This window comes from Diuraphis noxia, unplaced genomic scaffold (genome assembly GCF_037042655.1).
Source record: "Diuraphis noxia isolate RWA-SAM2 unplaced genomic scaffold, SU_Dnox_SAM2 contig0002, whole genome shotgun sequence".
NCBI classification, from domain to species: Eukaryota; Metazoa; Arthropoda; class Insecta; order Hemiptera; family Aphididae; genus Diuraphis; species Diuraphis noxia.
The window spans coordinates 17,179,178-17,205,024 of record NW_028301712.1 but is presented as its reverse complement, the minus strand read 5'-3'; the positions used below and the strand labels follow the sequence as shown (position 1 = coordinate 17,205,024).

Here is a 25,847-nt window from a genome sequence, read left to right as displayed (position 1 = left end):
ATACTTTTTCACTGTCCCTCTCTGGTTCCCCAACGCAATACCCTCTTCACCCTAATTCACTCCTTTAATATCAAACTCGACATTCAATCCATTCTCTCTTCACCAAATGTACCAATTATTACCTCACTTTTATCCTTCTTCAACCAGACTGGTTTAAAAATTTAATTTATCTGTAATATTATTTTTGTTGTTAATCTTGCTTTCATATGTAATATTTATAATCATAATTGTCGAAGCTAATTGTTTACAAAGTTTCTTTTAATAAAAAAAAAAAAAAAAAAAAATATGAACCCCTTTACATCTCAAGTACTTTTTCAAAGGTAATTAAAACTTATATTTGTTAAAAATTGATGTAAAGAAAATGTGAAGTTTTGTTTTTTAATTAAATAAGCTTTTTAGTACGTTAATACTCAGTTAAAATAAATTTACATGAGGAGGTTAGTACATTAATATAGTTAATTCTTTATACCAAGTCATTACGAGTTGAATGTTCCCGAGTTTATGTTAATATTATATATCTTGTTAAATAAAACGTTGATAATTTATCATTATTTATAACTATTTATCTAAGTACTCACTACAGAATTTTGATTCCTGTGGCAATTAGGCAGACAGTTAGTCGGAATGGGCATGTAAGCTTCGTGATCCGAACCCTATGATTAGGAAATAATAAGCCAGCGAGTTTAGGACCAAGTGAGAGTACAAAGCATTAGTGAAATAAATATACATAATGATTGATAGATGTTAGTTATAGATGCATACCTCAGATATTTTATCGCAGTCTGTACCACATGCATCCTGTAAGTTACAGAAGAATAAACTGGTAATTAGAAAGTTGATAGTCTCAACGTGTACATTGGTTGGCATTCAGTGAAGAAATTAGTTTATAGATCAAACAAATTATTGAAAAATCTACTAGCATTAATTGAGTAAATAAAACATACCGGTGGTGATTCTATGTTTGATAAGTCTTGAGTTCTATAAATCCCTAAAGGAATCTCACAAGTAGTAGAACAAAGCTTTTGGTAAAGACGACCGTAAGTTCGTATCCACATATCTTCTTTTGTAATTTTCATCTATGCAAACATCGTCGATGGTTATATTATTGTTGTATACATGGTTCGTCAATGCCACATTATTATAAGTAACTTCAATTGGAATTAAAATATTATACAAGTACGAGTATACAACATACAAATCACATAATTTATGAATTAAATAAGTTATCAGATTTTGTGTTTTTTACATATATAATATTTCTAAATCGTAAATTGTTATAAATTGTTATGTTTATTTAATTCATTAATTTTTCGTATTTTAAATCAATAATTATTAAGGCTTTAGAATACTTATAAAAATTAAATTCAGAGCACTTTTTTATAATGCAATGGGTACTCACCGAAGTCAGAAAACCAGAACCAGGAGCCTGATCTACGCCCAACAGTAATCTTACAAAAGTGATGACATAATCTTTTACGAATGCTTGGTATAACAATGTATCTAACATGCTGGCACTGAATACGGAACCAGCCGCAAATGGCAGTCGGAACATGTACGAAATGTGTGATCCTCTTTCTTTTTCATGCTAAATTTGGAGAAAAAAAAACATCAATCAACAAATGTTGTTATACTATTATTACCTACAATAACTTCGAATATTATACTTAGTTATATGCATAACTATGTGAAACGTAAAAATAGAAACTATGCGTATTTATAAGTAAGTAAATATAAATTTAAAACATTTAAATTCGGAGCGTTCGAACTTAAATTTTTAGGCCAAATATATTATTACGTTAAATAGGTTATTATAGGGTAAGTTACCTATATTTATAAAATGCTTATTGATTTAATAATTTTTGTTTCTTTAAATAAATAAAAAGACGTTTAAAGGCTTTAATCGACGGAGGTTCGTTCAGAATAATATTATTTTAAAATGCAATTTCTTACAATTATTGCTTTCAAATGTATTATTTTAATACTTGAACCGATTATTTGATCCGCCTTATATAATGTATTATAGTAATCATAGACATAAAATAAAACGTGTTTACCCTTTACAGAAAGTTGTGTGTGAAAATATTTAGACAAGCAAAAATGTTTAAGTGCTTAGTTCATGTAGACACATAATATTTATTATTAAAATAATTATGTTATAATCAGTCATATATTAATTCGGGTGAGTATAGTATTGTTCGCATAATAAACATAATATGTTGTTATATGAACTCGGACAATGCTCAATTGATAATGGTTAACATTTTAAATATTAATAACTAATGTTTGTTATAAATAATGTAATAAATACTAAAAATATTTGAATATTTTGATATAATTGATGTGTGGCCTCATTTTTAGTATTTGAAGTTTGTAATGTGTATCAATTGCATATTTACATCCCATGCCCTTTTTTACACTTATAATATATTATAGTATTATACGTATATGTATTGTCGACTTGTGACAAAGTGATCGGAATTTTATTGTTTTTAATTTAATCTAGACTCTGAAAAAATTAGGGTACTGGTTTTAAGAAAATCGTACTTACTTTTTCCATCTTTGATAAGTGCAACGCATAAGTGTCTTGTGCTCTAAATTGCATGAATCTCATGTTGGATGACTGTGATAACTCAGTTATACTACGAATGTTAGGAAAGAACCTATATTTTTTGAAAATAATGAAATTATATATATGTTAGATATATTTAGGTAAACCTATATTCCTCAAGATTGTGGCAAATTTATTTATTCAATAATAACAAAGTTTTTGATAGTAAATTTCTTAACTGGATATGTATAATATACAATATACATATATTATTGAACGATCAAAAACAATCTGATATAGATGGAACAAGTTTCTATAGTATTCCTAAGAAATTACTTTGAAATATTAATGTTTTCCAAAAGGGAAAATACTTACTTAAACATTGTTTGGACTGCTACAATGGTATTACAGTCTGCTAATGTTTCTTCTTCAGCGGAATTTGATAGTTCTTTATTTACAACTACTACGTTTTCTGCTAATAATATTCCAGCCCTCAAGAGATCATCCAAACTGAAAATTATATTATTGTAACTAGAAATAACTGGTATAAATATGCTGCAGAATAACACGTTAAATTATATGTAAACAGTACAAGTTAGTATAATTTAATTATAGACTGTTCTATGTTTCATCAATCTGAAACATTAATTCTCGCATTTTTTGAAAATGTCTGACATATTATAATAACTGTAGTTTAAAACGTATGTATACGTTTAACAACACTTCACAATATATGTATTTTTCTAAGCCTTTTAAATTGATTTTACCATTTTTATTAAATTATATAAAAAAATTACAAGTTGCTTCACTAAATTAAGTTAAACAAAGTTATGCGATGCTACGTGTTGCTTCATATTCAATCAAATAAATATGATATTACATGATTGATGGGCTATTTTTATGATTTTACGTTTACTTATGTTAACGGGTAGATAATAATAGTAATAACTTAAGCGAATATACAATGATAAATAATATTATTTCATTTATGGTATTTTGGTTCGATAAAAATTGGGAGGGTACTAAAATAATGTTAAATTGATAAATGTTTTCGATCAATATGAAAATACAAGAAACTTGTTCAGACTATATTTTATAAAATATCCATTTAATCCTCGAATCTATTAAATTTAAAAGCTTAAATTTTTTAGGGGTTTACATTCGTGATACTAATCACCAAATATTTGTGCTTGATTAAAAAAAAAGATTCTTCACCTCATGTTTGTCAAATATTGATAACGGTAGTTATTAGTATTTAGTATTTAAATTAAAAAATTATGATATAATGTCCTTGTATAAGTGGATATTATATTATTATAATCCCATATTTTGTAATTAAATTTTGTGATAGTTATTTATTTGATTTAATATTTTTTCTTTCTTTTGAAAAATTATTGTCCGGTCTTGTCTTCAAATATCCTGTAATATCCATACCATATCTATCAATATTCGTCAATGTAATACATAAATTATATGTTTGAATAACACTTTTATACGATTTATTTTTATTGAATCATAGTTATTTTAAATTTAGCTACCTAAAGCATTCATAAACGTTTTAAGATACTTTTTTTTTTATCCTGTATAATACATCCAGGCACCTAATATATTATAACATAATATAGGTACTAGGTAGGTACCTATAAGCTATAATAGTATGTTTGTTTATCAATAATTCATCAAGCTGTCCGATTATTCGCGTATATTGAATATCCTGTCAGTATCAGACATGGCAAACATAATATATATTATAATAATAAGTTTTGTTGAAATCATTTTTTCCAGAACTAAAAAATGTATACATACATATTACTATATAATATTATAATAAATATTACACCATGTGTGTTTCTCATATATATATATTATATTACTTATATATTTTATTTATTTTCACGCGGTATATAATATTAGTTTATCTGATTTATGACACGATTTACAGTATAAGCAAAGAGGTCATGTACATTAATACACTACATATCAGGAATGTAAAATACGCTGCACTCAACTCTTTATTTTGCGACGCTTGGACATCAGAATTATTGGACAATTAAATGAAAATAGTAAATACACATAAAGAATGGAAAAAAAATTTACACTTTTAATTTGTGTCACAGCTGTGTTGGAAAAAAGATAAATTTGGTATACATTTTAATAATGAATACTTTTTCAAGATTCAACGACAAATTTTTTTAAACATTTTTTCAAAAGGGTGTTTTTACGCAGCCCGCTTAGTATTTTATTTTATATTTTTAACTCAGCCGATACGCTTTACGTATGTTTGAATGTCCGCTTACATTCAAGTTTAAAATATTTATAAATATTTAAGACATTTTTTTTTTCATTCTATGCTAGTTATTGTTTAACAGTCTTACCAATCTATGGATCCCAACATCCAATAAACAAGTGGAAAGTAAGAAATTGCGTCTAGAAATGCAATATCTGGACGTCGTTCTAATAGTATGATGATCGGATTTAATGACGTTTTTGGATGAAAGTGTGCCCTCAGTGGTATGATAAAATTGTAAATTCCATTGGATGCGTAATCGGCAGCTAAAATTATGGTTTTATTTTGCCAATTGTAGTCATTGGCGTTTCGGTAAGCACAATGCTCACATACCTGTTATTATTAAAATTGTATTAAGTTTATTGATTTTCGTTCGATAATTATTGTGTATAGAGTATATATAATATAAGTGACTGGTAAACTAATTGTTGATATACCATCTTATAATTTTATGCAAGTTTTAAGTTCTTTCTTTTTATGATGTAGAATATAAAATTTCAAACCAAGAGATAAATAAATAAATTAATAAATAATTAAAATTATTATAGTACATAAAAGTATATTCCCAGTATTCAATTTTATTTTTAGACCTTGTTTTATGATTGGTAAAATAATTTAATAATAATATGTTTCAGTTTAAGAAATTTTATAATTATAATTCAGAGAATCGGAAACTAATTATTTAATAAAAATTAAGTTCACTGTTCACTGTTATATCTAATAAAATATTAGTTTCAGAATTTGCAGCTGACAAATTATCTTAATTTGATTTATGAAACTTGATGTATTAAGCATTGAAAATAATAATACATTTTTTTTATATCAGCATAGTGTAAGATAGTTCATATTTTATAAAAAAATTGCACAGAGCTTTAATAAAAATAAAGAGGGGGTAATATTTGATAATATTGTATTATCATTGCCATTAATTTTTATCATTTTGGACCTACTAAAATCACAACTGTTGTATTTTGGAATAACATAGTATGCTTAATATGTTTTAAACAAAATTTGATTTTTAATAAAACTTTATAATTACTAGGCTAGTGTGATAATATACTGAGGCATAATACTTTACTTATATGAAAAATCTTAACTTATACATTAAATAACAAAATGGCAGACATAGGTAATGTGTCATAGAAAAATAATATTTACCTGAGCGAGCTGTAGACAACACAGTGGTTTTTTTTCTTTTAATAAATAACACAATGTGGGACTGACACCTATGTACGGTGACACTGGTGGGAATCCTTTGACTATCCTATATAAGCAAAAAAAAAAAAATTAAAATAGTAAAAATTAAAAATTAGATTAAAAAAAGTTTAACTAAATATAACACGTTTTACATTTATGATGCTTTGGGAAGGTTGTCTAAGTTTATAGTTAACAGAATAGCATTACGTTGCATAAACACTTGCCTGGTCCACTCAGCATGCCAAACAGGCTGTGTGTAAACGTCTTCCTCACCATCCGCTGTAACGCGGAATCTGAGTTTTTAATAAACATGCGAAAAAAAAAACAATGTACAAACGAAATCGACATGCAAAATATTACTAAGTCAAAGATTTTATCTGACTAAAATATATTATAAAAAAATGATGCAGGATATTAGTTTTTTTTTTTAAATATTCCTTTTGAACTTTATAAAGGTAGTACCAACTTATGTATCTACCGACATATTTATTTTTTTAAGTGTTAATGTCACACAAATATGTTGCGAGTACTTGGAGCTTGACTACATTTCATAAGCGATAAAAAGTATACTAAAAAATTAAATAAGTTCAAAAAAGCTTTGATTAACATTTTTCAATCAAATATGGGAATAAGTCATGTAGTATTATATTTAATAAAAATAAAATGTTTAAATCATACCATTACGTTTAATTAAGTTATGTTGTTTCTTTGGTATATTTAATTTATTTTTGCGACGTGTTTATATAGAGAAAAAGAGTAATCATTATTAAAGAATTGTTGTCGTATGTCTTTAGTATGTTAAGGTTAATCTTATACTTAAATAATAAAATTGTCATTTACAAACGTCCGACATTTATGAGTAATATTATAATAGGTATAGGAAAATATAGTATATTTTATTATATTATACTGTAAAAAACCTATAATAGAATATAATAATTTTCAAATTAGTGCATAATGCATCCACTTATACATATAACACATATATATGTGTTATACGTCCCACCATACAAATTCTATTGCGTAGATGTTTGTTATTGGTATATTATGAAATAATTAATTCAAAAAAAATGTGTTTAAAAAAATGACCACTTTATATTATAGACTAAAAAAATTGTTGTTGAATATCCTATGTCATATAATATTATTTAAAAAACGTGGTGTGTACTATTTCACAATATCTATGTATAAGATTATTGTGTTACTGTCAAAGTGTCAAAGTTGATATTTTTGTCAAAAATTAAATTTAGTAAACATTTTTAATAAAGACTGGCATAGCAATTAGGCAATGTTGAAAATATATGTAAAACTAATAAATATTAACGCCTTTTATGCTTTGTATATTATGTTACACCAACGGATAATAACTAGTTTTTGTCGTTATTTTAGTATATTTCCATACGATGTTTTAAATGTTACCTTTTTTTCTTAGTTATTTTTGCGTTTTTATTCTTAAGTTAAGTAATGTTTAAAAAAATTTCAAACGAATGCTCTTTTTCTTTAATATATTATGATAACACTTATTTTTAGTAAAAATGTATGATAAGAATAATCTAAAAGCAGGGCAAATTTAGTACATCATATACATTATTATTTCGCTTTTAAGAACTTTAATTTATGTTATATATGATAGTATAAGTTTGATAATATGTTTGGCATAAATTTACAAATTTGCATACAAACATTTTTCAAAATTTTAGAAATATCCATATCTGTATACTGCCAAGAAATTTTATGTAGTGATTCAAATTAATAATACCATGTACAATTTTATGTATGTTTAAATTTGTAAGTAACTTATGGGTTTTTCCTTTTTTTTTGCTTCAAAGTATCTATTTTAATAACCAGACATAACCGTCTCTTTTATTCAAACCTATCTTGACCTACTAGCCTCATGGTACACAGAATGGGGCCTGAAATTAAACCTACCGAAATCACTCCACTCTACCTTCACACTACGCCCCAGAGACTGTCCACCACAATTCCTCTATAATCAACCTTTATCCTACTCTCAAAACGTCAAATATCCTAACCCTAGACTGCTGGCTCACATGGACTCCTCACATACATTCCAAACGTTTAAAGCTGAATGATCGTAGCCGCCACCTGCGACACCTACTGACCTTTGAATACACGCAACTGAACAACAAGTTCCTTATAAACAAAATGCTACTAAAACCATTATGGGTCTATGCCATAGACTCTATGGGATACAGCTCTGGGGGTCAGCAAAACATACTAACATCAAAAGAATGCAAACCTGTCAATCCAAAACTCTAAGACAAATAACTAAAGCACATTATTACGTTTTCAATCACACATTCCATCACGACCTCTCCACACTCTTTATTGTAGACGTGATTATAACACACTAAAAAGATTCCACAACCACCTCTTAAACCACTGAAACTCATTCATGCATGATGTCTCTTCTTTGACTATTCCTGGAAACCCTCCTAAACGGTTAAAGTACTAGTGGACAGTGGTTTAGAAACCTACTGACAAACTAATTCAATCTTAATATTTATGTTTTTTTTTTATATTGTAGTTCCTCTACTGGGCGGCTTCTACGCTCTGTTATATCTATCTATTTTTATTTTTTTTACTATCTATTATCATAGCTGTTCTTATTGTTCTTTTTTGAAACAGATTGAATAAAAAAAAAAGAAAGTATTTTAAAATATTTGTTTTACAAGTATAATAAGAAACATATAAATATTTTCTTCTAGATTTTTTCAACCCCTATATTTTTTATACACTGGGGACACTTTATTTTTTCAGCTGAAAAAAATAAAGATAAGGAATTTTTACTATATTATTTCAATGGGATCATCAAACTTTATTTACCTTATACAAGGATTTATTAAACGTATTTACTGAGATAACGTTTACATTTTCTACTAAATTATAAACTTCTATACTAAACTACTTTTGAAATTTTATTTTTGATTGTGTGAATCAGCTTGTTATGTTACAATTTTTCGAACCAATCAAAACTACAAATAAAAAAATATTCAATATAACGATTATATGTTATAGTAACAATTTCAAGACTTTGATCAATATCTGGTCAGTTATATTATTCAAATCAGTAATCACCCTCAAGCAAGGATACAGCCCATACTAACAATCACACAAAATCAAAATGCATGAAAATGATATAATATATCATACATTTTCAATGTACATATGATTTTATTTTGTATATCCTTACGCTATTTTTTCACTCGGTGATCTCCACGGGACTTCGTCTTCAAGCTCATCTTCGCTTTCGTCTCCATCTTCTTCTGGAGGAGGTACAGATATGTTTAATGATGAACCCGTTATATTTTCAGCAACTGGTAATATACTTGGACGGCGACTACCTAAACACAAAGTAGTTTGATTTTTTCCTCTATAAATTTAGCTAATCGGCATCACCTCTTCTTTGACCTAGTACTTCAGGACTCAATAAATTCGGGTTCATATCCATTGGCTTTGGAATATTCAAATGATTACCTACGATTGTCGGTTCTTCTGTTTGTTTGTTTTGGAACGTATAACTTTCTCTAATAGTTTTTTGAACTTCAGTGGGCTTATCTGGAGGTGCAATATATTTTGAATTATGATATTATATTTTATGGATTGTACGTAAACTAGCACTGGTAAGATGTAAATAATATCAACTCACCATTATTTAACATATTATCAAGATGTTTAGAAGGCGCAGAACCATTATTTGAAACCACAAACGATGAATTTTCTTCCTTATTAACGCTAATGTAATAACATATATCGGATTTCTTCATTATGTGCCTAGGCCCAGGATTTAAAAGTATTGTATCTTCATAAAATTCTGGTAAATCGGCCGGCCGTACGCCCACTAATGATACACCAAACCTAAGATTGAAGTTTGTTCATTTTAATTTCTGTTTAAAATATTTAAATCACATTTAATGTTAACTGTGGTAATTTACTTTCGATGTGAATGAAAACTTGCATATGTAAAACTTTTGCCTTCGTATTCACCAAAAAATCTACTATCTCCTAAAAGTATGTGGTAGATTTCATTTCCTGAACATCTACCATACAGCCTATGCCATTCCTCAGGCGAAGTCTGGCCTTCCCTGCACACAAGTTATACAAATAATACTTAGCAGTTAGCACGACTAATAGTGAAACCAATATTGGTTACCCGCCGGAAATAGCATTGGATTACTAAAAATAATTTTTTCTATTGTAAAAATAATACTTACTGTCCTCTACTTGTATGTAGTAGAAGTGTTACTAGTGTTGATGCTCCAGGGCATGTGCAGTTATTAGCAAGAAGAGCATATTTAAGCTCGTCTTCGCATACAACAAACTCCGCAAATTTCACGTGTAATTTATTTTCTGGTCGAAATATTTGAACATATTGGGGAACAGTTGGAGCATAGTCTTTGACCGCCCACGAACGTAGGATTGTGTGTTCGTCCTTTTAATAAATATCACGAGTTATTGTATTTTTAATAAATAAATAAAATAATATTTACTGCAGCAGTTTTGTCAGCATAATTTCTAGCAGCCAAAACGAAACAAGCTTTAGCGTCACTCATTCTAGCTCTGGACAGATCTCCATCTTTCAAACACGACCCTTGAATATAAATTACTCTTTGTGCCCAAATCGGTACTTGGAGAATCATTCTCATTGTAGTGTCAAGTTCCATTGGCGATAACAAGACCACAAAATAGTCCTGATAATAATAATTATAATTATTAAATTTATATTAAATAACTAATATAAAATGTTACAATACAATTAGTCACTAACATTTTTTTCACCATTTTTTTTTTTTAGACACAGACCTTATAGGATTCCCTATTTAATTACTTGCTACGATTGTAAGACCTAATACTTACAGGATTAAAATCTATGAAACCATTGCTTGTTACACAAATTTGTACATATATATTTAGTTTTTACGTTGAATAAGGTAACTAGATACATTTTATTTTTTAAATTTAAACCACGTTTTTTTTCTTCAAATATCAAAGTAATAGTGCTTTTAATTAATTTTTGTCAGCTAACTTTCATTCATAAAATTTTATCGTACCTAGTTAATATTGTTAATATTTAATTTAAACTAGATCAACAAACCAAAATGTATTTAATTTTGTAGTGCATACATTGGACTAAACATTAATCATAGAATACATTTGCAACGTTCACAAATGTTCCATAAATATGCAATAGTGCATGTTATTGAATTTGATGAAATTAATATTATGCTGAAAAAATTATTTTTGGCTAAACTAATTCTGATTGTATTTTAACGCCAATCATTTAAATCTTAAAATAAATAATCAAGGAAGCGTAAATAGATATTATTAGAAGGTACTTGCATTATGATTTATATAAAAATGTAATAATATGTATCGTTCTATTATATGCATAAATGTAAAAAAAAAAAAATCATAGCTCTACTAATTAATCTCTGTAAATAATGCGCATTTTTAAATCGAATTTATATAAATATATCCGGAAGCTAGCAACTGCGGCGGTACACACGCTCAGTGAGTTTCCTCAGATTGAGCGTACGACCGTGCCTCACCAAGCCACACAAATCATTTAGTTTTAGCTTTAATTGGACAGTAATTACTGTTCATAGGAAAATGTATTAAAATGTATAATTATTTAGAATTTTATTTAATTTAACTTTCACTGTGGTAGTAGGTATTACTTCTCATTATAATTTAGTAGTTCAACAAATTAAATTTCCTACTTTAAAGCTTAAAACTTTAGAAATTTAGTTAATATATAGGTATAATGCTATTATAAAATACATACAAACTAGTTGTTTTTATGGATTTTTAATTAAAACTAGAGCTGATTAGTATTATGACTATACACCAACTTGAAGTAATGGATGTGCGTAAAATTCATTAAGAAAATCCATAATTGTGTCAGCTTGAAGAGTTGTACTACAGACGACTACATGTTTTTCAGAATGCGCTCTATGAGATGAATATGAACCACCGAGTTTCTGTCTTTCCATCCATGTGAACGCTAACTGTTCGAACTGTTATTTAAAAAAATAAACCCAATATATAATATTAATTATAAATACATTTATTGGAACATTAATGCCAAGCTGCATAAATAATTACTAGCCACTAAATCGTGTTTAAGGATCTATCAGCTGTTGATTCGTTAATATTTAGTGATTGTTCATGCAACTCGACATAAAAGTGGAATTGACAGGATGTGATAAAATTTTACTTGTGTTGGAAGAACAATAAGTGCTATGCATATCATAACAACCATATAGAGTTGGGAAGGCCAAATGTCTGGCACGAAGTCACCGTATCCGACCGTAGAAAATGTGACCACCACATAATAAGTAGCCTGGAAGAGGCTCAGATGTCGATGTCCAGCTCTTTGGAAATGTTGTATACCACATACACTGTACATAATCGACATAATCATAAGTGACTGTTCTCTGGTCTGTAATTATAACTCGAAACTCACCTAGTAAATACTAAACAGAGAAGCGTGGCTGAAAGTATCATTAACTGCTGGGACAGTGCTGATTGAGATTTTTGCATAGCACGATGAAGATCGTTCTGAAACATAATTTGTAAAACCAAAATGCTAAGAACATAATTAAGAGGACACTACACACATATTTGTTGTCTCCATCTTACAAGTGCGTAATATAACAAATTTACACTTAGCAGATCACGTTTAATTCCATTAGATTAGTAAAAATTAGAGTAAATTGATCTATTATGAAACTTGATGGTAAGAACATTATCTGTGTTTGTATGTGGGCTTTTTACAATGACTTAGTTTTTAATTGAGTTGTGAGCATTTTTAATTTACGTTTTTTATATACCTACGTATAACTTGCTACAAAATTGAACTATCTTAAAAAAAAACCCCTTTAAAAAAAATATTATAAAAAGTCTATGAGGAGTCCTCTATAATAATGTTACCATTCATTTTTATAAGAGGTCAACCCACTCTAAATTTTAAACAAACTGAGCTAAACTTGATCTGCTGATCGTAAATTTGGTATGTTATGCAATTATAACATGGAGAAAAAAATGGTTATGTAGCATCCTCTTAACGATAAATTTTAATATTCACTAACAAACATATTTTCTAAAGATTTTTTTGCCAACCAACAGTTTAGAAACACTGGTATGAAAAGATTGATCAATGTTGGTTGGAAAATCTGTAACATAACATAACAGTAGCGTTATTGATTGATCTGTCGTTACATAAATAAATAATAAATACTGACTGTGAAAATAAAGGGTACAGTTGTGATCAACTCTAACAGGAAGTGGAATGATAATAGTTGTTGCATTACATTTCCCTGAAATGAAAAAAAAACATTTATGAATTTAAAGTTAGTACGCATTTTAATAAATTTTAATAAAGTATTTGGTATTGTTTTTAATTAAAAGCATTCGGGCTTGTAATAAATATAATAATACGTTTTCATGTTCAATACATATTATTTGACTTATAATATGAGAAAATCGTACATCATTGAATATCAGTCTCTACTGCCTGAGTATATTTATTTTGTAGTTAAATGTGTAAAAGTAAAAATATCAAGTTTTAGTCATTTTTATATGTATACTAAAATAAAAGGCATATTTTAATCGCACCTTTTTATTTGACTAGCTAGTTATTATTCCATCAACGTTTGAATATTGTCTTCATAGTAACAAAAATAATCAATATCGATGTGTTATGAACCAAAAATATAGGTCAAGACTTTGTTCTATAAATACTGATTATTTAAATAAATTACTATCATAAATTATTTATTATGATATCACTTTTTTTTGCATGTGTACACTGTAGGCACACCCGTAAGTACCAAATTAATTTATTCTCTATACTATAGGCAAGTCAATGTGAAATATTAACGGCTGATACTCAATTCACACATAAGTACCTATAACCTACTCTGCACGCACCATAGTCGAGTTACGCAAATTGCCGTTAATAGTAGTCTACTACGAACGACCGTCTCGGGTCTTCAAGACCATCTGAATAATACGTATGACGCCTGGCTGGCATTCTAAATGAGTAGAATCAAGCCACTTTTCGCGGATTACCTGCCACTTTCTTACTCTACCCTTCTGCATTTTCCGTCTTTTTTTTGTTTTAAACATAAAAATGCTCTCTGTTGAGAATATTTAATAGTATTTTCGTTTGAAAAATATTAACGGATCATTGTTTGAATTTTGATAGAAACCGATTTACGAAAGAGAGCGTTTTCATACTTGCTCAAGTATATAGGTATAATATGCAATGTATAAGTTAAATATAGTTGAAAAGAAATATAATAATATAAGAAACAAAATATTATTATTTTTAATTAACTCTACCTACCTATTCAAAGGAGATAGAGTAATGAAGATATGTTTGAAGTAGATAAATAATTCGAGTAATACGAATTAATATTGTTATACATTTCTTTTTCTTTATAGCAATCTTATAGACTTACAAGATTATATCTTTCTGTGTGCTTAGCGTGTTGCACTCATTTTCAAAGTCAATCTTTGCAATTTAAATTCTTTTGAAGAAATTAAAGTTTTTGAAACTTTTATGTTTAAGTAATTTTCCAAGTATTTAACTTACTATATTTATAAACTAGCGTTTTTTTTTTTTAAATCCAAAGCTTAAGAACAATAATTTTTATACTTAAATTTATAATTTTTTGATTATTCAATGGTAATTTTTCACGATGATACTTAACTTGTGAAATTGAAAATTCTGATTTATGTAAATATGAAAGCTTAGAAGAAAGCAACAAAAGGATATTATGAACGTTTAGTCTTATAGCGTTATAGCTTTTTATAGGTAACTGCTGAATTATATACATATTGTTGAAAATCTGCATGAAATTAATTTATTTTAGATAAAAAATATACAATTATATATTAAATCTTTTAAATAACAACAATAAATTATTCAATTTTGAATGTTAAGCTAATTTACATGACGTGTATATTTCCAAAGACTCATAACACTTAAAACAATATTGTTCCAGTTGAAAAATATAGAGTAGGGTTTACTGTAGAGGTTAAATGTCAACATATACAGTTAACAGAATACAATATGTAAATAAAATAATAGCTTCTTCATAACGGAAGAAGAAAAACATTAATATTAATAATATTTTGTTTTTGATACACCACATATTATATAACTCAAATATATCATTCGAAGACATTTTAAGAATAAAATACTACAAAAGAAACACGCTCCACAAAAAATATATGATTTACACTCATAAATAGACATAAATTTAAATTTGTGTTTATTGTGTAGATCTTCAGTTCAACATTCTAAATTTGATTAATTGTAGTGAAAAATTAATCAAGAACTTTTATTTTCATCAAATACAGAAAAAATATTGTAAAATATATACATACACTATACAAAGCACACATAAACAAACTTTGTATATTTCATATAAACATTAGAGTTAAAAGACACATATCAAAAAACTGTTTTAATATTGAGGACGTAAAGATATAACATATTTTACTACTTTTTAATGTAATAAATGTAATATTGTATTGTATCTTGCTTGTATGATAATAAAATAAGCATTTTTATATTATTTCATTGAAGAAATTAGATACTAAACTACTTTTTTAATATGTCAGATAAATGACAATAAATAAAAAGTCTCATACAATCATAAAATATTTATTTTTAGAGTAGTAGAGTAAGCAGTGTTGTTACTAGTCTTACATTGAAGTAAAGCCAGTAACCTCCTATTATTTTAAACTTGAAAGTAATTTAAAATTACTGCCTTTAAAACAGATTTTAATTGAAGCTCACTTAATTAAAATTAATTAAGTTAATTGCCATATACAAGTACGATTAAAATCAGAGTTTAAAGCAGAATTTTTTTACAATGCCATAATAAACCATCGAATAATCATAATAAAATTATAATACGTACAACTATACTATTAAACGTTGAGGTCAATGAAGCAACAGCTGAAGTCGATCCCAAAGGTAGATAAATTATTATTTTTATGAATACGATTGTATGGCGTATTGTGTAGACAGGATAAATACATTATTGTGACGTGACCATAGACAAAATTAAGAAATTTAATTTTAGTAATTTTATAAGCTTTTTTGAAATTTCATCCACATTTAGTTTTAACAAATTATAGAGAAAAAAAGCTAGTTGTATCTTAATTTATAGGTACTCAAATAAATCATTATAAGATAAACATTACAATTAAATAAAAATGTCAATATAATAACTTAAATTTATGTTAATATATGTTATGGTGTGTACAAAAACTTGACTAATCACACTGCAAATTATTGAAAAAAATATTTAATAATTTCTATATATTTTTCAATGACTCATTGTAATTTATTGAATGCACAATGCTGATAATATCCACGTCGAATAGTATATTAACGAATACATTGAACGGATGTACCTATTGATAATGATGCTAATAGCTAATGATAACTAGTAAGTACACAAAATATTTATGGTTATTTTTTGAAAACAGAATGAAATTGCAAATAAATTGTTCGCAAAAAATAATATTTAATATGTAACTCCCTAACCATATTAATGTATATAGCCTGAATACAATCCAAAATTATTTCATGCCTATTTTCATACGACCAAAATAATTTGTTCATGCGTCGGTTGAAACTAATCAATTTATATTTTCATCACGGGAGATTATCTAAAATATGCATTTCTACCATCGAGTATTGATCCAATTGTACACCTACAGTTTAATGTTGTGTATACGACGTACCTGTTTAAACTTGTAGTTTAACAGTATAATTGAATCTCAAACAGTAGAAAAGTATCAAACAACTATATGCATTTGAAGTGGCCGCGTGCTGATGACTCCGGAGTATTGATTCTCCCATAGTGCATTTCATAAATATAAAACCATGTTTACTTATACATGAAATGCCGAAAATGATACAGTGTTAGCATTGGTATTCATTTTTAATGGAAAATTTCGTTTTAGTTTTGTTTTTAAGCAGTGTATAGATTCTGAGTACAGAGAGAAAGGAATTTATTGGTTTTTCTATATAGCATGTTGATTTTTATTTATTATTATTGACACTTTTTTTTTGGAACTGTAGAACTTTGCCAAGAAAATTTCAAGTAATTATTTTACCGGTATAAAATATAGTCTAGTAGTTATTCGAAATAAATAATAATTGTTCTATTTAATTTTTAATTTTTGGATGTGTTGAAATTAACATAGATTTACATAACTCCAAAAATGGGGAGTTTATATTTGAATATATATATATATATATATATATATATATATATATGTGTTTCCTGATTTATAATAATATTATGTAATATCTACAATATGCTTTGTGTAAAACAAGATTTTGTTGACACCATTAATCATAATAATTTTTCAATGAATATTATTGTGCGGGGGTAAATAAATGGAAACAAAAGTTCTCACTTGTACTTTTACAATGTTATTATAAAACACTGATTTTTAAACTAATACATTTGCCATTCCTACTTTTTTTTCATAAATCAATAATTGTGTTTATGGTTTTGGTGTGGTTCTGAGGTGGCTTATATGTGTGCTAGTAATTTAGTATGCGCATAAAATAAGTTGGTTATCATTATTAGTCCATCGAATTGTATTAAGAAAAATAAATCAAACTTAATTGTAAAACAGTCTATAAATATAATCAGTAATATAATTTCATTAAAATAAGTCAATAAATTATACATGTTAATCGTTAAAATGTAACGATTGTAACGACTCGAAAGTTAAGGTATAGCTGTATAATCATATTCTAGTGGTTTTAACTGTTTATTATGACTAGACTTATAGAAATATTTATAAATAGTTTCAAAAATTTACTTTCTTGAATTACAATTCAAGAAAGTCTTAAATATAAGTAAATATTTAGTAATGGATATAATTTTTCTTTTGAAAACAATTTGTTTATAGTATAGAGTTAAATTCTGATAAATAAAATATTATCCACTTTTTTGAATGACAAAATACATAATTTAATATTCCGAATCAGAATATTTTACTATGTGTTTCGATGCATAAAAATTGGATTTAGGACCAGTAGTTTATGAGATAACTTTATAAGTATTTAAAATTCGGATGAGTGGAATGGAGTGTTACGTGGTTACACGGTAAAATGTTGGTCCATTACTCCGCTTTTCTGAACTTTAAATACCTACTTAGAAACTATTACTGATCCTAAATTTGAATTTTTATTTATCAAAATAAATATTCTGCTTTTAAAGATAAATTAAAATTGTATGTTATTATTAAAAAAAATTTAAAAATTTCAAGGATTAAAAACACAAATTTGTTTTGTAATGACTTGAAACCATTTATAAAAATATTTTCAAAAGCATTAATACTTTTATTTGAATAATGAATATCCTACATTAAATGATTCATCCGGTATAAGAAATACGTTATACGTAATATTATAATACGTATTATAATACGGATTATGGTAATTAGTTTTTTGATCCAAGTTGTTTTTAATTCAGTGATACGAGCGAAGTAGATACTTACGTGATTTAATACCAGAATTACTGTCTGATCGGTAGTGAGAACCAAAATATATTTGATATAATATGTATACCAAACAAGTATTTTACATAGTCATTTTTAGCATATTATAAACTACCTAGGAGTTAATGTGATTCCTGCAAAATAAGATGATTGATGCGGTATAGTAAGATATATTTTGTTATTTTTAGTGATCGTCACTAGAACATTTGTATTTTTTTCAGAAAGTAAACAGATGAAACCTGAATCAAGATGAATTTTTTACGATGATGGTATGGATTTCAAATTCAAAAATGTTTAATGCATGTTTGTGCACATTTTGGTTTTTATTTCTTAAAATGTAGGCTCATTGTATTTGTGTGAGTATGTGTGTGCGTCTCTCTCTATATATATATATAAATAAACTGCATATTTAAACTTAAGGTAAAATAAGATAGAAAAAGTTTACTTGGAGAAGAGAACTTCAAAAATATATACAATTTCTTCACAAACATAGGTTTAGCAAAATTAATGTAATAAAAAAAATTGTACATTATATATTTTATATTCCCCTTTCTATGACTAACATAATGTCTTCTCATAAAATTATTACCTTATAATTATCTTAGGCTAATGACTTGTGATGTTGAAGCCTTTGACCCAATAAAAAAAAAAGAAAAAAAGTTTACTGAAATAATAAGTACGATTGTTTTTATTGCATATAGTTATAATAAATTAATTTTAGAATAAAATTAAAAAACTGAAATTTTCATTTTTGACGTGATATAAATAAAGTTTGCGAAGTTTCGAAAAAAATTATCCATGTAAAATATATTTTTTCTGTTGTAACGTATGTTACATCATTATCTATGTGTATTTTATAAACATCATAATATTATGCACAAGAAGTATATTATGCGCTGACTATAATATATTAAGCTTCTCTGGTTTAGGTGCCACTTACATATTTTATTACTGTAAGGCTCCATCCAATATATATATTATGTAAGAGAAAGACAATTCTCCGCGATTACCACCACACTCGCCTGAAGTCCGTACAATCCCATATTTTTGGTAACTTTGTAATTGTAAATCGCAAGTCATAAGGAATTAATTGTTTATATTAATAATAATTTAGATCAATCGTTATTTATTTGTAATATTAAAATCCTAATACCATTCATGCTCCCGAGCTACGGTGAAAATATATTCAAAAGAACTAATTTCTTCCTTGAATATCTTATATTTAACGGGTCATCCCCGACCACGTTAAAACCGTTTTCTTCACAAAAATTATACTTACTAACAGCTTTTTTTCGATTCGTGATAATTATAAGTGGTGCGTACCTACATAATTGCCCTAACCCTACTTGTTGCATTTCAGTTAATTCTTCTTATTATACATTCCACGGGGAACATTAAATTATAGCACGGTCGTACTCGTACAGATAACGGCGATATACTTGATCTACGGTACCGTCGTCATCAAAATTGCGCGTTTCAAAGAAACCAAGCTAGCTGTTTGCGGTACCATTCACACGCCAGTAGGATAATATGTAGGTACTGGAGCAGACGAGGACTTGACGAGTGTGTTATTATCATTACTGTAATAGACGTGAATTAAATTTATCCGGAAATTAACCTTACGCGTGGATCAATGAGAAATTAATTACTACCAGAACAGTACAAACGACGTGGCGGCGGCTGTTCGGATGAAAAAAATTGTTTTTACCGATTTTCTAATAATTTGATTCCGCATGGTTGATGTTATTATTGTAATATAATATTGTGGGTTGGTGCTCGATTCATCGTTGGTACTTGCAGGTTATCGCCGTCGTTTGAAAATTACGCGCTGTTTCGTGTGACCTGCAATCTCGTTTTTCTTTCGGTGTTTTTTTTCTTCTCCATTCTCTATGGCATTACACTAAGCCTGGTCCTGCACTACGATATTGTTCTCGTTCCATCTAACTGGGCTTTAATGACGAGGTTTGTGAACAACGTCATGAAACCGAAAACGTTAGAATTTACAGAACGAAACACGACTATTTAGTGCCAGCTGTGATCGTCGTCTTAGAGTCTAACACAGGTTCAAAAGACACAAATATAGCCACCACATATTCAAATTATAGCCATCATTGATAAAATAATAACTTATTTTTCACATCGATTGACAAAATGTTCTGGCGTATGGTGCAGATTAATATTAGGTACTATTAGTATTTGTACCTACCTACATTAGTTTTGATTCGTCAATATTATCAGAAATTAACTTGATGAATATTATACGAACTCAGTTGTCATTAAATCATCTGTACGTCAAAATAATTTTCTTTTAAATATAAATGTCATGGAAAAATGAATCGCAAACTAATAAATAACCAAAATAATATATTTTTACGAATTCATGAAGAACTAAATTTGTGTCTGAGAGGAGTCAATTTAGAATAAACAAAAGTGGTTCTTTTAAGCTAAGTTTTATCAAAAGTTTTTATAAAAGGTTTGTATACACTTATAAGCAATCTATTCACGTATAGAAATCATACATTTTATACGATTAATTTGTAAAGTTTAGATGCTTATAAATAGTCATTACTTATAAAGAAAATTAGATATTTGACTTTATAAACAAACATTTTACAGATTAAAATTAAAGTTTCACAGTTATGGACCTTAACTACGCCTTAACACTATATTATTTCTCAACATACTCTTTTATCGATGTCTTTACTCCTGGGATTTGTTTTAATCGTACGACCACAATCTACAGTTATCTCGCTAAAACATATAATATACACACTTGGTGGTTCCTATTTATTATATTAGCTTTCTCAGCTATGATAATATTGTCTAAACAGACAATTCTCCTTTGTTATAGGTTTTTTAAATACATTGTTTCATCGTTATCACATATCAGTCATAATTATGAATGTTGTATGTATAATGATTATAATGATTTAATATTTTCAGTGATATAATTTATATTTGTAAAAACAACATATTATAGTTGTGTTTGACTAGTTTAGAGTTTTTATTTTTTAGTGAATTGAGAGCCAAAAAACTTAAGCTAAATAGTATCATTATCCGATGAAAATTTTTGACATAATTTAATTATTATATCAGTAAATTAATGTCGTAACAATTGTACAAAAATACCACATTCTCCATAAATATCGATGTGTTTAAAATTTATATTCATCGAGTGTATGTTGAATGTACTCTGATTTATAACTGAATCAGTTTATGGCTTGGTCGATGGTGACCAATAGGACAGCGTGTTTGGGCTTTACAGGGTGGATGTAATTTAAAAAGATTTCCGTGGATTTATTAAGACGCTTAATTTAGAAAACAATTTTCGACAAAATTAAATTTGAGTTTAAAATATAAACATCCGTTTTGGAGATATTCAATCGTTTACATAGTGTTTTATGTGATTCAATAGTGAATCTCAAGATATTTAAATATAATTTATATTAAATTAACTAGGTTCCATTTTGTATGAATGAAATTTAATTTGATGTATAAAAAAAATATTTATAAATTTAAGCTATAAGAGTAATTGTAATTGTAAATAATTATATAATTAATGAATAAGTGTGATTAGGAGTATATATGTGTCTTTTTTTATAAAATACGATGTATTAGAATTCTCATTTACCAAAATTCATAAATTATTCTATAAAATGCAAATTATATAAAAAATTGGACTTTATACTTCATTTTTAAAATTATTATATGAATTAACTAGCTGAATATTATCCGTCGTTGCCGGATTTATTAATTGTTGTTATCTGACTGCATTATGTTTTTAAAATACCATTTTTTTTTTTTATTTAGAACTTTCAAAAATACCATTTAGATATTAAGTTACTATTTAGCATTTATTTGTGTCTTTTCGTTTTTTGGTGAATTTTTTGTATAATATTTTTAAACGATTAATTATATGTTTTGAATTAATATTATATTATATATTGTATATTTGTATTGATTTGAAATTAATTCTGCTACAACAATGGGACATTTATACAGACGTTACAATAGTAAAAAATTATTTTGACCAATCTACGAGTTACAATTTTCTTGGTGCTTTTTTTGCAAAATCCTCAATGATTTCAGTTTCTGAAATGACCTCTTTTTTTATTTATGTTTACTAAAGCTAATACATTTAGTCTATTTTCAGTCGTTTTAAGGTAGAAAAAGTACGTTCTGGCGTAGCTGTTTGACACGGTGCGTCAAACTTTTGACGTACCATGTACGGAAATAATTTCATAATACATAGTTTTGTACAATTAAGAAATGTTTATTGAAATTTACAATAAATAAAATAGTAAATAAGTAATATGATATATCCGGGCCGCAGGGCTAGCTTAAAGAAGCGGACCACAGCGGGCGGTATCAGGCCTGTAGAGGCGCGATATACTTTTACAGATTGGAAATCTGTTTACAAATAAAAAGTATATGATATTGAATGGGTAATATTGAATTATACACGGACTTTAATAAGTCGTGATTCAATATCAACCGGTAGTGAAACCTATGTAGGTGCACTATAATTGTTGATGGCTCTGAAAAGAGCCTTTTTAAGTGAGCCGACTATGAACAAACCCGCGTATGAAGCCGCTGGAATTTGTTCATAGAAAACTTATTGGCGTTGGCCAATCCGCAATTGCGCTGGATAATTGTGGCCTTGGGGCGAGTGCCTTCGCTGTCGACTGCCGCACGTAGAATCGTCGGTTGTCACCTCGTTTTGACGAGTAACTTCGCTGCCGTAAGTAGAATCGTCGGTGGCCGCTTCGTTTTGTCGAGTGTCTTCGCTGCCGTCGGTATGATCGTCGATTGCCGCCTCGTTTTGGACGAGTGTCTTCGCTGCCGTTGGTAAGGTGTTGACGATAGTATTGTTGGCGGAAGAATGAATGTTGCTCTGCTACTGTGATCGGTATATATACTATTTCCCGTACCGACTCGTAAACCACCGGTGTGCCGCCGTGCGTAACTGTGTTTGCCGTCGGTACGGTTTGCCTCGCTATTTGGTCAATTTTGGAGTTTTAATTATTATGATGGTATATTTTATTTCGTCACGATCTCCTCTTTCTATAGCCATATTTGTTGGGAATGTACAACGCCTAGAAGGGTTTCAAATTCGCCCCTCAATCTTTGTGGCATTGTATTTTGTAAATTCGGTTTTGTGATTGGTGGTCCTGAAAAGGACCGTTTTATATGTTGGTAATATACTAGGCTCCGTTACATGTTGTAACAGGAAGAATCGTGAATATTTGTAAAAGCAATTTGATATTAGGCAAAATATCTGTACAATAGTCAATAAGGTAAAGCGTTAGCTCTTGACGTTTATTCATTGTGATATTTTGTCCATCGTTTTTCCATTGATTTTGTCGTATGATACATAATTTATTTAGCCTTTAATGTAATAATTGCATTTAACGGAAGATTATTTTCATACATTTTTGCAGTCTCTAAAATAGTTTTAGAATCATATTTATTGAAATGTGATCAGATTAAACTTTCAAGTGGAATAATTTCTCTTAATCTTTTGATCAAATCGTGTCTTTATTTCCTTAATTCACATATTAATTGGTCAAAAAATGGAATGAATATAGTTATTTCGTAATAATCTTCCAGATTTGTAACGTTCACATTAGCTCTTTTATTTTGTTTGCCACAAACTCGAGGTATTTTAATATCGACGTCTATTTTAGAAGTAATCTTAAGTACTTCACTAAATATATTTTTGAAATGACTATCAACATCTTTAAGAATAGATTCTAAAGGTAATAGTGATTACTGAATACTGGTATAACCAAAGAACATTCATTGGTATAAGCATATTATTGTAGTATACATTCATGTATACGAATAAATTTAAATCTTTAAAACAAAATCTAGTAAATACTGCCTGCGAGGGGGGCCATAGCCCCTGTACCCCTCCCCCAGAATATGCCACTGCCCAAAACCACGTGCAGATAGCGACGAAAATGAAACTTTGGTAGAAGATAAGTGATGGAATTACAGAAATAGAATACTGAAACTGTGAATATTTGGTCAGTATTGTAATAATGACAACAAAACTGAACGTCGAGTTTTCATTATGGAAAAGAAAAGTCGACAAACGTTTTCACCAAAATAGAAAAAGAGTATGAAATGGTACAACGATTCATAGCGATCAGTGGCGAGCATATAGTTTTCTGAAGGACCATGAATTTATATATAAAACTTTAAATCATACTGACAGTTTTTTGGATCGAAATACTTGAGATTATACTTAAACAATAGAGTTATTGTGGAGATTAATCAAGACCAAATATAATATAAAATTTGAAGGTGCATTTCCATTTTCCACTATTAAACCGTCAACTTAAAGAAGAAAGGTGGTCTTCGGGCATGCCAACCGATAAGACCCAAATATTTGATGATTTTTTATCAGGTTTAAAAAATAATTTTGCCGTAAGTACATTATTATTTAAAGTACATAACTAATTTAAAAAGCGTTCATAAAAATTTAGTCTGTAGATCAAATCTATTGGTAGATCACACATAGGATCACCCCGATTATTTAAGTTTTATTTATTTTCATCAACATTCAAATACCTCTAATAGATAACATTTAATAATCATATAAAATTTCATACTTTTGATTGATAGACTAAAATAATTTTACGAATTCTTTTTATGAATTTTGTCACATTAATATCTTTGGGCATTGTATGGATACCATTTCAAAATAATAGTGTACTGTTTTTATTATAGAATGGCAAAGACCCACAGTAGTGAATATTCGTGTATCCCCGTGGGTGTAATTCTAGATTTCACGACGAGTAAATATTCTTACTAGTAGATCACATTTAAAATGGTAATTTCGATGAATATCATGGAAGTTATTCGAGATTTATTCATTTCTAAGCGCACAAAAACAAGGACGAACAATTGAGGATAATATACTACCTATCATGTTTCGAAACCATGCATTATAATTTTGGCTGCATACTAGTTGCGTCCCGAAAATATTTACGAAAAAAGGTCTAATCTGAATTGCGGCCCGAGTTTATTTTGGGTACAGACGAGTTGCGGCCCGGGTTTTTTCAATTCTAGATAATTTAATCTTAACCGAAAGACCTATCATGCAGTGACTTGGTATACTTTATATGTACGCCCTGATATCTTCAACGGATGTAGAACGAAGTTTTTCTCGATTTTAGAGTATATTTACTGAAAATTTAAGTATTTAGTAGTCAACTGTAACTCTTCAGGTAACTTTGAAATATT

General features: G+C 28.0%; 1 protein-coding gene across 1 annotated transcript in view; it reads right to left on the bottom strand.

Moving 5' to 3' along the window:
* The window catches only part of SLO2 (slowpoke 2), a 198,300-nt gene that overhangs the window by 9,150 nt on the left and 163,303 nt on the right, over positions 1-25,847 (bottom strand). Inside the window, exons 7-26 of the mRNA XM_089218918.1 lie at positions 13,298-13,372; positions 13,145-13,228; positions 12,520-12,614; positions 12,271-12,454; positions 11,906-12,070; positions 10,544-10,744; positions 10,268-10,485; positions 9,989-10,138; positions 9,703-9,911; positions 9,453-9,611; positions 9,247-9,397; positions 6,257-6,325; positions 5,994-6,099; positions 4,924-5,168; positions 2,924-3,058; positions 2,549-2,660; positions 1,400-1,585; positions 945-1,076; positions 763-798; positions 579-653 (exon numbers count right to left, since the gene is read on the bottom strand). Coding sequence (XP_089075044.1) covers positions 579-653; positions 763-798; positions 945-1,076; positions 1,400-1,585; positions 2,549-2,660; positions 2,924-3,058; positions 4,924-5,168; positions 5,994-6,099; positions 6,257-6,325; positions 9,247-9,397; positions 9,453-9,611; positions 9,703-9,911; positions 9,989-10,138; positions 10,268-10,485; positions 10,544-10,744; positions 11,906-12,070; positions 12,271-12,454; positions 12,520-12,614; positions 13,145-13,228; positions 13,298-13,372 — 2,787 coding nt within the window. The remainder of the gene's footprint in view (positions 1-578; positions 654-762; positions 799-944; positions 1,077-1,399; positions 1,586-2,548; positions 2,661-2,923; positions 3,059-4,923; positions 5,169-5,993; positions 6,100-6,256; positions 6,326-9,246; positions 9,398-9,452; positions 9,612-9,702; positions 9,912-9,988; positions 10,139-10,267; positions 10,486-10,543; positions 10,745-11,905; positions 12,071-12,270; positions 12,455-12,519; positions 12,615-13,144; positions 13,229-13,297; positions 13,373-25,847) is intronic.